The sequence below is a fragment of the Haliotis cracherodii genome, unplaced genomic scaffold, assembly GCF_022045235.1.
Source record: "Haliotis cracherodii isolate W230 unplaced genomic scaffold, xgHalCrac1.p SCAF_3, whole genome shotgun sequence".
Lineage (NCBI taxonomy): Eukaryota > Metazoa > Mollusca > Gastropoda > Lepetellida > Haliotidae > Haliotis > Haliotis cracherodii.
In genome coordinates, this window is record NW_027266286.1 from 42,722,616 (window position 1) to 42,736,382 (window position 13,767).

Sequence of the window (13,767 nt, forward strand, 5' to 3'; positions counted from 1 at the left end):
ACTGTTTATTCTCTGGCCTTGACGTTTTCTATTCTGATATAGTGTGAATAGTACAATGGTTTTCTTATGATTATTAAAATGATTTTGTCAGGATACTTTCTAATAATGCTTTATTGTGTTCTGTATGCAGTTTCTAAACAATTATAGTATTTCATGAATGAGAGGGGCAGTGGGACACCCTAGTGGTTAAAGTTTTCGCTCGTCACACCGACGACCCGGGTTCGATTCCCAAAATTTGTGAAGCCCATTTCTGGTGTCCCTGCCGTGATATTGCTGGAATATTGAATATTGATACATAGTCGAGTGATAAAGCAATAGTTGTAATCTGTGATGCCAAATACCAGTACTGCCATACATGACATTAGAGTGTTTTTTCCTTCACCTAAACGGGTGAAAAATCCAGTGTATCGATATCGTTATAAGACATTGTACCTTTGGAAAACAGATACCTTGCATCAAGACATTTGACAGATTGGACACTTACTAGTTGGACACAATCATGAACTGAACCATGATGCATTATCAACAAGCATTTCTCTATTCCAGGTAGCCAAGAGCATAATGTGCACAAACAATTAAGGACTGTCCATTCTGGTGGGGTGGGTGGGGTGGGTGGGGTTTGGCGGGTGGCTGTGGGGTGGTGGATATTATTTATACATATATTTTCTTAAATAATAAGTATAAGCCTGAAAAGTTATTCAACGGTCTGAAGCTTAGTTATTTTTTTTTCAAAATTATTTTTTGGAAGAATTCTTTTTTTTCGATCCGATCCCAGGCCTCCTAGAATATAAAATGGTCGGTCCCCTACGACATATATATGGTCTTTGGGTGGTCCTTGTGACATCTGGCAGCAGCACGTGGTTCTCAAATCACACAAAGTTATTAACTGCCCACTCATATGGACGTTAACTTATGACAAGATATCGCAAGAAAGTTTAATACAAAATTAGGAGTGTTGGGCACATATCTAACGAAAGTAAGCATTGAGTTTAATCACTGCTGGGATCAAAGTAATTGAACAACGCCAGCGCTAATCAACCCTCTGATATGAGATAATTTCTCTCCTCGTAAATACTTGGATAGATCTAGATCACTTACCACACTCAGCGCCATTATTCCTTGGACGGAGCAGTGTGTCCTTTCGCACCAGACTGATACGAACTTTATTATCTCTCTCTGCAGTAGAATAATAAGAGCGTTTTATTATTTGACAAAATTACAACATATGCTATGCAACTCATACAATGTTTGGCATATTGTGACTACATGGTCAAACTTGCCAGCTGTTTTGGAACCCCAACTGAAGCTGGCATTTGAAAAATAACAACGTTTAAAATTATCTTCAGTAAACTAGGGCGCATCTGTCGCTATCAGTGGTTAGGTCTGAGCAGGGGTCGAGGGAATAGGCCGCGAACTGGTGTAACGGATCCGTGAGTGTTGCATTGTTCATGATTGTCCTTTCAATCTGTTATAATGGTTGCAAACATATGTGGAGAGCATTTGATTACATATCAATTCAAGTGCGAAGTATCATCGCTATGTCACGTGTTATCATACGAATGTATCATTGTGTTTGTAAGTGTATCATAGTCCTGTTTAGGACTTTACCGCATAGTGGACGCTGAAACAGACTACCAGCTAAAACTAGTTGGTGGGAGAAATGGTTATTCGATGGTGATGTTTGATACGGGTACCTTAGTTGTGTTTTGGACTTACCTTTGCAGTGTTTAGGTGCTTAGCTAGCCTGATCATGTCCACGCAATCCATCACAGAGCCCGATCCCTACATTCACTTAGTTACGGGACACCGATTTTACCGCGGGTCCAATCGTGGTGTTTAGATTAGAAATACCCCAGTATATTACGAATGCAATATCTTTTTGAATTCGAGCCGGAAACGGAGATTTACGGCGGAGACCATGCGCTCTTGTACCACATTGTTGTTCCTGTGATTGTTTTTGGCGAAGCCAGCTTGTCTCCTGAGGGTGAATATGACATGCATGGTAGGTATAGATCAGAGAAGATCAACTATCAAACCTTAACATCGCAATATCAGATCAACGTGACTTGGTATAGCCGTCTTCAAAGTCAAATATGACGTTGAATAGATTACGCTTTTGTTGTTTTTATAGACGTACTATTTTATGTACATGAAGAGTTAAAAATATTTACAATTCTCGCATCCAAAATCTCAACTACAAACTCAAATTCAATCATCAACATTGTTAGTACAACAAACATAAATTAGTTTCTTTAGCACTTTCTTTCTACGTGTTCTAACACAGTTTTGAGAAAATCATGAACAGTTTCTGAAAAGCTGTTATACAACTGATAACTGTATATGCCATAATGACAACAGATTTTTTCATGTGAAAAGAGAAAGAACGGATAATAGTTTTTTGTTTCTGATAAATTCAAAAGCGATACATGATGAATGCGCTATTCGTGTCGCCATGACAAACACAACGTTCCTTTCCTATTTTAGGACATGTGTGCGCGCGCGCGCGTGTGTGTGTGTGTGTGTGTGTGTGTGTGTGTGTGGACCATCCTATCCATTAAGTCGCCACCATCAGCATATGTAGCGAGGTGCTACCGTAATTACCCGTAATCCTCCGCGGGTTCTAAACATAACCCTAGGGTTCCTATCGAAAGCAGTACTACGCACATGTGTAGCTGACAAACAAAATGGATTGGTAAACACCAATTTAAACTTTCAGTTTTCAATGCTGAAGGTCGTTTCGTATCAGAATACGATCGCCACTTTTGAATGAGTGGCTATTAACACCTACCCTCGTGTAGCAATTGCGAACAAAAGCATGATATAATATAGCAAGGAAGTAAACACCGGATGCAACCATGACTGAAAGTAAATCAATACAATTTGCGCTTGTTTCATTTCGTTGACTCTTATGTGAATTCGGTTACATTCTGTGAATGATATAAATAGCAGTTCTGCTGAAGCCTGTAAATAAATATATCCTCGCGAACTCTTTTTTTTGAACAGCTAAGACTGATAGTTCGTGGTCAGATGAGCGAATAAAAACTTAAATTCGTATTCATACCGGTAGGTGATGCCTTTAACAACAGAATTCATCCATGTTCCGATTGAAAAATAGCCCCGATAAAAGGCGAGACAGCTGCACGCAAGTGACGTTATCTGTTTCGAACACCAGATTGGGTTGGTACTTTTGCAAGGTTTTACTCTTCCTCGTCATGGCATGGACACCAATGATCCGAATGATGACGGACAGTTCTGATAGGTGCTTTGTTCTTCCCATGAACCTAATATTGACAGGCTGTTATATTGTTAGGTTCAGAACTGGTTTTATATCATCCACAAGTACTGCACCTCCTGTGGGTTCTCGCTCCTGGCATTGCAGTGAGCCTACTTGTCAACGCTCAAACGCGTTATTCTTCATAATTAAAGCATGGGTTCATGATTATTAATCCATGTCGCAGTGAGTCCAGTTAGCATCACCTATACAAAGTGATGGTTTGCAAGGATGATGAGCAATTTGCGTCGATAAAACCCACGTTTCACCGTCCATGCACGGATAAATGTATTGGCCCATGTCACAACTGACTGACAAGGGGTGGACTTCAAGCAATGATCCAGTTACCAGATGTCTTTTGCAAAATTATATAACCATAGTACATGTGATTATCATTACATGTGGCTTCTCGTCATCTCACTGTTGAGTAGAACGAAAAACAAGAGTATGTTATGTAACACGAGCAATCTTTTGAAAAACAACGGAAAACAACGGAAAACAACGGAAAACAACGGGGAACGTGTGGTGTGAGGTACTTTTCAAGATTGGGGAACAAACGCGATAAACAAACTAAACTGCCACCCAAAGGAAAGTATACCCCATTATTGGTGGTGGATTAAAAAGAAAAGAAAAAATGAAATGGTGGCTCGATGGTTATGCATTTATTACAGGTTTCATAGTTTGCAGTGTTTCGGTGTCAGCCTAGTAATGTTTCGATAATGTTTGTAATTTTGTGGTCAAATCCAATTTTCAAGTGTATAATTTCTTTTGCTCCGCAGTTCATAACAACAGTAACCGAGACTGTTATATACAGGAATCTGAACTTCGACATGTTATCAAGTTTATGCAATGTGTTAAGTGTATCAATCACCAGATCACTATTAACTGAAAACATGTATGTACATGTTTCAACCGCAGTTGAACTAATTTGTTTCCTTAAATATAACAGGTGCACTTAATGTTCGAAGTTCGAAATATATAATTGATCACAGAAACAAAGCCCGTGGTGTATTCATACGCAATGAAAATTTATTTCACAATTCAAACAGTAAAAACATTCATGTGCTGCCTCCATTCGTTTAACGTAGGAGCGTGACAAGCGTGGTACTACGACCCTCACTTTTTCATTTGACTGCTTCACAGTTACCATTTTGTGATCGCCAAATGTGTATGAGGTAGGTGAAAAAACACAACGCGACCACGGTTTTAAAGGTAGCTTAAACAACAGCTAACAGTATTATCTTTAAAACCATGGCTCCTTTGCCTTTGACCGTGAAATAACTGAATTTTTGGAACGTTAAACACCTCTCGGCAATGATAAAACGTCACGTTTCCCCCTGTCATTTACAACACGAATGTGGTCTTTTGCCGAGGCGATTTTGAAGAAATTAAGTGGAATTATCCATGACATATTTACTGATATCAATACAAATATGTAATCAATTAATTAACGAGGAGGTTTCTGATTTATAATACTATGTCATTTTGTACACTGAACGTACGTGTAGCTTTTCTTAAAAAGATTTCTTACGTTCAAGGCTGTGTTCGCTCATAAGTGTAATAGGCCCTGCAACAACGGCCCCTATCCTCCATGAATTGAATACGTGCCCGGGATATCTTTTTAAACTGTTCTCAAAACAATGCTGTTTTTCAAATTTCAGATGTTAAGGTTATTTAATGTTGTCCGTGGTTTAAAGATATGGACATCTCATATTGTTCAGTTATTCAGTTGAACATTTCCAGGATGCATTTTTCCAAAATGCGTCTGCAATCCAGGATACTATTGGAAGATAACAACGGCACATGATCTAACATATAAAATAATATTCGTTTTCGTAGTAACGGTAAGTTGCATGTTCAAATATGGTCAATATATTTAATTGATTGATTGGTTGATAGCGCTTTTTCATTTCGTTTTTTATATATCTGAGGATTGTGTTACAATTGTATGTGTTCTGTATCTAAACTCATTTGAACAGGCTGTGACGCCAACTGTAATGTGCAGCGTAGGCGTTTTTTTATTAAAACAGTTTCATCTGAGATCAGGTGGGTGGGTGGGTGAGTTGGGTTTAACACCGCTTTTAACAGTATTCCAGTTATATCACGGCGTGTCAGCTTAATGTGTGAGGAAAGCCCGAAGTGATGCAGGTCCAAGACGTTTACCACTTTGGTGAAACCCACGAGCACGGGTATGGTGCTGACAAACCTAGAAACATAATCGGGGCGAACCGGGATCCGAACCCACAATCATAGGTTTCTGGCGTGTCCAAGGGATGCAACTCTGCACAGCGAATCGCGGCGCTTTAGACGACTGGGCCACCCGTGCCCTCCTGAGATCAGGATTGAGGTCAGTGTGTGTGTGAGTGAGGTTTATACAGCAATGAATTGGTACCCGGTAGGATAAGATGGAAATGTGACTGTTTATCTTGTAGAGCCCCATACGCAGCTTGGTTTGTATACTCCTAAGGGAGCTGAGAATGAAATTCGAGTGAACACTGATCCACTGACAGGGATAATGATATTGTGTGGCGCCGCTGAGCAGATGTCCAAGTTGGTAGTTTGGCACTCACCCTCGTAAAGGAAAGGCTTCTATTTATTCATTTATGCATTATTTATTTTTATTGCAGTTTCCAAGATGAAATATGATGCAATTGTGAAGCTGCTAGGTGACTTTGGCCCCTACCAGAAGAGACTTTACTTCCTGCTATGTATTCCTATGATATCAGTCGGGATTCAGACCATGTTGACTATCTTCACACTTGGTGTACCAGACCACAGGTACATAACAATATGGTAGCGAGGGTTGACAGAAAGCCTTGAAAGGGCATTAATTTGGAGCTAACTTAAAAGTAATTTGAGTGAGTGAGTCAGTGGGGTTTAACGCCGCTTTTAACAGTATTCCAGTTATATCGCGGCGTGACAGCTTAATGTGGGAGGAATGTGATGCAGGTCTCAGACGTTTACCACTTCGGTGAAACCCACGAGCACGGGTATGGTGCTGACAAACCTAGAAACATAATCGGGGCGAGCCGGGATTCGAACCCACAATCATAGGTTTCTGGCGTGCCCATCGGACGCAACTCTGCACAGCGAATCGCTGCGCCTTAGACGACTGGGCCATCCGTGCCCCCAAAAGTAATTTGAAACTCCCCACCACACTAACCCTCGATTCTCTCCAGGTGTGCTCTCCCTGACTGGGACAACGACACATACACCATTCAGGGGGAGAAACATGCACGTGCAGTCAACGCAGCCATTCCTCTGCCTACTGAAGGGACACAACTCTACTCTACCTGTCTTATCAAAAGCACCATCAATACAACAGATGGACATGCATTTGACACAAATTCTACTCAAAGATGTGAAAAATGGGTCTACGACACTGATGTGTTCAGTTCAACTATTGTGACAAAGGTATTTCCACATTTAGAAGACATGACATACAAAATATAATAATTGTACTACATATACATACCTACATAATTAATAAGGTTGAGATATTGATTGGAAAATTCATTTAGAATAAAAAAAAAATATAGAGTGTATCGCATGTATTCCCATAAATTCCAGCTCTCTAAAACAAAAATGTAACAATGTCCTTGTGTTGGCAAGCTGTTCCTCCAACATTGTGTTTCAGTTTGGTTGGGTATGCGACTTGAAGTTAACAAAATCCCACGCTCAGATGATGTACATGCTAGGATCGCTGGTGGGCAGCGTTTTGTTGGTGTCACCGTCAGATTTGTAAGTACCTGTAAATTGGTATAAGCTGTTTTCGGAATCAAAGTTAAGATTAAGATAACCTGGTCATTTGTTTTTCATTTTGCAATCTAATGATCACAGCGTTTTCTACTGGATAAAATATTACATCTAGTGTGGTAATTGATGGAATCCTTAGACTGAAATATAATATATATGCTTTGTTCATTTTCAGTATCGGACGGAAGAAGATGTTTATGGTGTCAGTCTTACTGCATGCAGTGTCCACCATCGTGACTGCCTTCAGCCCAAGCTTCGCCATCATCGGCATCCTGTACTTCATCAACGGAATGTCCGGCATCGCCATCTGGAGCAACGCATTCGTCGTAGGTAGGAATTCCCAGTGAATTTCGGAACCGGAAGTACTTTTAGTGAACTCACTCAGCTTCCTTACTGACATTGACACTGATGTCTCAGTCCTCTCGTAGTAGGCACCGTGATTAATTGTGCACAGTTGTGTCCCTTAGTCATGTAAGGGTCCGATGATTGTGGGTTAGAATTCGAGATAGGCCTTGGTTCTGGCATGTGACGACCATAAAGAGGAATATCTTTTGTGCACGTTTTAGTTGTTATTTTGTAGAAAACAATTTCAAATATTTTTGTCGTCATTGAGACAAAGTGTCAACGTCATAAGCGAGTTTCTATCACGCTAGAAGCAAAATAAATGCAAGAGACGCCTCCGGTAGTTTAACCCATACAAAGTGCTTAACGTTCGTGCAATATATATATATATATCCATGTTCATTATCACTATATTAATGTATAAAAATAAGTTTTTGTTGATGTGTAATGTAACAAAATCATTTCTATTAGTAATATAACAAGACTATTTATGGTAAATTCACAACTGTTTTAGAAACCTTTAGAAAACATCATCATTATAAGTACACAATATTACACAAATAATTTATGTTCCCGCATAGACATGTTTTCGTATTATGATTGTTTTAGTCTATAATAACACTTTACATAATTCGATTCTGATTGGTCAGTTAGAAGTTTCAAATCAGAATACCCTCCTCTGAGTGGAACAGCTGATTTGACGCCCGTAATGTAGCAGCAACTAATATGTAAAGGAAAGTCCTTTCTCTTAATTATGGCTAGTTATCTTTTGAAATAATACTATTAATAAATGCAATTTCAAAACATGTTTGGCAATACATTACATTGCAGAAAACTCGACAGAAACCGGAACAGAGAGTTATCATCAATTTTAGACACAAAGAAGAACTGGAAATTTTATTCTTTTCTATCGTCGACAGTGACGTCAAATATTCTGTGCGATAACGATGTGTTCTCCTCCTGGTGGTTTTCGTGTTCGGTTCTAAATCGCATTTAACACCGTCAAATCGACATGTAGCATAGCTCTGCATTGAAATCACAGCGTCATTAATCTCCTGAATAACGCCTTTCATAATTTATGTAAGTTCGTTAGATATATATAAAAAAAATGCGTGGGTGCCGATATACGACAACTGCTATCTATGGTGTTTGTTTGTGTATGACAATCAACTCACAGAGCCTGACCAACGGAACATCATTTTCATCTGCTCTTGTGGCATGCAATGTGCAATAGCAATTGTACCTTCTCTGACCCGGAATTCATAACTTTCTTAATTAAAACATCCAATTGTTTTCTATTTGCGTTCAGGTGTGGAACTAGTCGGTCCCTCAAAGAGAGTATTGACTGGCATGCTATGCGAGATATACTGGACTGTAGGAGTCTTCATGGCAGCAACGATGGCATACCTTGTACGAGATTGGCGGCATCTGCAGCTGATAGTTTCAGCGCCAACAGTTTTGTTTCTAGCATACTACTGGTAAGCTTGCGTACTGATAGGTCAGATAACGCTTCTAGTATATATTGTAAATCATAAAATTAATAACGCCATTCTAAATTCGTAAATGGACATATTGAAGTGCATCGCCCAGGTTGACCGCACAAACCAGAATTAATGATATAAGTCAATGATCAAAGCTCCAATAGGCAAAAATGAATGTATTTGAACTCTACCTAAACACTATTTAAGTCAGTAAGTTGCAATCGAAATTTGCTATTGCTGTATATATAAATGTTTAAAAGGGCGCTAGGCTCGGGCTTAGGGTTGTCGGAACCAGTTTGATTCAATACCCGTGTTACTTTTATAAAATTTGAGAAAGCAATGACTAACCTCAGATATGTCTCAGTTGAATAAGACTGCCTCCGTGGTCTAGTGGTGGAGCGTCTACCCGGAGAAAGGAAGGGCGGGGGTTCGATCCTCGGCTGCGTCATACCAAAACACGTTAATACATGGTACTTGTTGTTACCCTGTCTGATTGGCTCCTTGTCAGTTTACTGTGTCTAATGGGTAATTCATGTTAAACTGCGGCATGGTATCTTAGTGGACCAGCACTATAAAATCGGCATTAGCTCGGAATAGTACAAACAGCAACGCACACACACACACACACACACACACGTGCATGCACGTCGCTATTTAAGTGCAATAATATTGACCGCGACGTTAAACTACATTTCACTTCACCTTATAACAGGTGACGTGCAAATGACGTCGCATGGGGGTCGCAGTTTCACGGCAATTAGCACAGTAAAACCCCATTTCACCTCACCTCAGTATAATATAAGTACAAGTCGTACATTTCAACTTCTAGCCGGATAAGATTCCACACCACAGAGCATAATCCTTAGTTTAATGCGCAATGTACATGTATATCAAACTTAAGTGTTATGTGTAAATATATCATGGTTAATCAACCAGTGAGATGTCTTCTAGTTATCCGTTCAGGCTATGATTCGTTTTTCTTGCGAACTTCAATACATATTTCCAGGTTTATGCCGGAGTCTCCACGTTGGTTGATTAGTAAGCAGAAGTATGAGGAAGCGGACCGGATATTACGTCATGCCGCCAAGGTCAACAAGACGTCCTTGCCCTCTAACATATTCAGCGGGAACATGTTAGAGAGGAGGACGGAAGAACCACTATGGAGGATGTTCACAAGTCCCTCTTTGGTTATCAGAAGCCTCGTGTTGTTTCTCAACTGGTAGGGCTTCCATATGAATATTGTTAACATTTTATTATTTAATATTCCTAGTTGTTAGAATGAATATAATAGTAAGTAGATATATCACCTTATAGTTGAATGTATAACTCATTTTTGGAATCGAACCCGTGTCTTCAGCCATTTAGCGTTTCCGCCTCCCTCTAGGTTATTTATGATACAGAACTTTTCCGAGTCGGGAAACGTTTCGTAATTTGGCAGCATGCCCGAGTGATGGGAATCGTTGAATGAGGGAAGTTCTATCACTGGGTTAATATGAGGGGAAACATTAAACGAATGCAGGACGAAGGCGTTTATCACAGACTTAGTACTGCCCAAGGATCTGGGATCCGAACACATAACACCCTCGATTTCATCAAGAAACGCGGTTCTGCCGACATGTTGATGATGAAAGACCAATGATAACAAAAGGTTTGGTTCTTTGATATAACCACAAGTCGCCGTACACACGTTGATTTTAGCCAAATGTTTCAGTGAATTGTTTCATCTTTCAGGTTCGTGGTCAGTCTTGGCTTTTATGGCCTCGGTCTCAACGTGGCCAGTCTCGGTGGAAGTGTTTACACCAACGTGTTCATCACCGCAGTGGTCGAGCTGGTCGGTCACGTGGCCTGTCTTCTACTCCTCGATCGCATTGGTCGGAAGTCGCTCCATTGCACCGCTATGATCCTCGGCGGTGTGTTCTGCACGGCGACCATCCTACCTGTCATCTATGGAGGTGGATGTAAGGACAAATTATATTGATTATTTAGCACGTTATTATAAACGGGTGACGTCTTTAGATTTCCTCAAAGTTTTTTGTTGTTGTGAAACTACGCGGAGTTTGGTCAGGAACATCAGGAACATCGATATAATATCTGGTATATGTCAGCTATAGCCCAGGGTATAGCAAAGGGGAAAGCTCACGCTAAAGGTCATATGGTGAAGAGAAGGTTGCCTGTTAATGTGAAAAGCCTTTACTGAAAGTCAGTGAATTTAGGTACATGTCCTCATCGAAACCACAGACCTTTCGAGATTACGGAAGCGGTTGACTATTGTATAATTCATGTCTGCTTTAAGATATCAAAGAACATCTAAAGAACAAACTATTAATATATGTAAACTCTTCTCCCCAGCTCTCAACTGGCTGACCATTGCCTTAGCTTTGACTGGTCGGGGTTTCGCAGTGGCAAGTTTCGACGTCATCTGGTTGTATTCTTCAGAACTCTTCCCCACTGTCATCAGGAACTCGGCTCTGGCAGTTGCTAACATATGTGCAAGGGTGGGCGGAACTGTATCACCTTACATAGCTAACCTGGTATTTATTTAAAATATTATTCATCAATGGTCTTGTTAGAAGGGGTTGGTGGGATAGCCTGGTCGTAATAATGCCAGAGTATTGCTAAAAGGAGGTTAAAACAATACTCACTCACTCATGACTATAACGAAAAACACCAAAAGCACAACATTATCTAGCACAAGACGGTTCTTCAGACCTGTTTCAATTTGAGATCTTGCTATTAAAGTTAACAAGTAAGCGCGTAGTTGCACAGGAACATATCACCTGAAGTCTGCAGTATTAGCAGTAGCATGCCTCACACAGTTAGTATTATTCATGGTCTGATAGTATTGGATGATAGAATTAACAAGTCTTAATCTTCAAGCTGTCCCTTAATATTAGTTATCAAAATGTGATTATTCACAGGCTCTGGTGATATCAGGAGACTTTGGTCGGGCTGTTCCTCTCATTATATTCGGTACGTCCATGGCAGTGGCTGGACTGGCAGCTTTGGCATTACCTGAAACTCTCAACAACCCACTCCCAGATACTATTGATGATGCCAGGCAGATGAAAAGGTGAGTGAGCTCTAAGATGTTCTTTTTATATACATCGGCAACACAAGTGACTTGGCTAACATACACAGGGTGACGGGAGCACGAGTGGCGCTTAACCCAAATTGCAGAGATGCGTCCCGTTGGCGTTCATAAAAGTTATTGTTACGATTTGTGTTAAGGTGTGTCAGCACCATATCCATGGTCGTGTTTTTTTGTTCGTTTGTTGGTTATTTAACGCCACACTCAGCAATATTACAGCTACGTAAATGGTCGAGTCTGGACCAGATGATGCAGTGATTGAGGGATACGATGACATGCATCATCTCAATCAGCTAATCAGCATAGTCGCCTATTACGGCACACATGGGTTGGTGAAGACGGAGCGGGGATTCTTTGTAAAACCAAACTCACTCACTCATTGTTTTGTCTCGTGTACAGTACATCGTAAAAGCGAGAACATTGTTGTGGATTGCAGGGTTAAACAACATTCAACCTCCCCCCCTCCCCATGGCCATATGGGGTGTTGTCTTTTTCATCAAGTCAAGACAGTTTTGTCTCGTGTTTCAGAAGAAGCCGCCGTCCTGACAATACCCGGACTGACTTTATCCGATCTAACGCTGAAGAGCTGGCGAATCTTCAGCCAAATGGAGATGCAGCTACCACTAAGCCCACATTATAGAAATTTTGTAGGAAGACCATCACCGCTATGTGCGTCATCTTGCCGAGGCAAGGGAGTTAACTTACTATAATAGTCCAGTTTCCACCCTTGCCGAACTAGGCTGGAAGTATGGAGTTACATTTTGGCTGTACTAACGAGTCTATGCATAGTCTAATCAAAACCGCATCACGAAATAGACAACCGGTTTGTAAACAAGATGGACTTCAACGTGCACATTTCGGTCGACTGCAGGATTTGCAAACTGGGCGTCGACAGATATTTTACAAATTCTTTCATACTTTTAATCAAGGTGCTCACGTGATTACATGCACTTCGCAATATTCCAGCAATATCACGGCGGGGGACACCAGAAATGGGCTTCACACATTGTACCCATGTCGGGAATCGAACCCGGGTCTTCGACGTAATGAGCGAACGCTTTAACCACTAGGCTACCGACCGCCCCCACTTTGCGGGGGTAAACCCGGTGTATCACAATATGGACCTTGATTATCAAGCAGATCGTCTTGACTGGACGCCGCCATTTTGTTTGAAGCAAATGCAAGTGATATGAGAGATGGAATCTGACTGGTCAATAGGGAGTACATAGAAGGGACGTAACTTGTAATAGCCACTGGTGGCGCTATGATCAAGACTAGAAATTCCAGCCATTCGGCAAGGGTGGGAACTGTACTTTGATAGTCAGTTAATTCCCTTGCCTCGGGAAGATGTATGTGCGTCTGTGTTTGTTGAACGTAGGTGAATAGCATGTACCTTCATCGAATTCTGGTATTTGGCCAATGCGTGTTAAAGTCACAATAAAGATTACATATTAATTAAAATATTTTCGGGGCCGGGGGTTTTCCTAAATGGCATATATACATACTCAGCGGGAAGTAATCTCATCAAATCTGCATTTGGATTACTAGATTGGCTAGATTCTATTTTCCGGCCAGACATTCCACTGCAAGAGAAACATTTAGTTTCAAAACCGGAAGTGTCATCATACGACCGGAAGAGCACATAACATTCACGTCAGAGAAAGATCATCTTTCGTTTCAAGCGATAACTATTCACTAAATCCCAACCGGAAAAGACGTTTCAGACCGCAAGTATATGCAAGTACAGATAAGATGTTTACATAACGTTATTGTAAGGTAAGCAAAAGGCCCAAAACCAAACATCGAAGTAGGTATGATACATGTTGGAA

General features: G+C 40.7%; 1 protein-coding gene across 1 annotated transcript; it reads left to right on the forward strand.

Annotated features, from left to right (window-relative positions):
* Nucleotides 1-1,384: 1,384 nt before the first annotated feature.
* LOC139475722 (organic cation transporter protein-like) lies at nt 1,385-12,813 on the forward strand. The gene is made up of 11 exons (XM_071258909.1): nt 1,385-1,430; nt 5,899-6,049; nt 6,451-6,685; nt 6,909-7,012; nt 7,203-7,357; nt 8,679-8,847; nt 9,857-10,069; nt 10,582-10,808; nt 11,200-11,381; nt 11,769-11,920; nt 12,467-12,813. Exons 2-11 carry the CDS (start codon nt 5,907-5,909, stop codon nt 12,576-12,578), a joined length of 1,692 nt encoding a protein of 563 aa, XP_071115010.1. The 5' UTR covers nt 1,385-1,430; nt 5,899-5,906; the 3' UTR covers nt 12,579-12,813.
* The last annotated feature ends 954 nt before the right edge of the window (nt 12,814-13,767 follow it).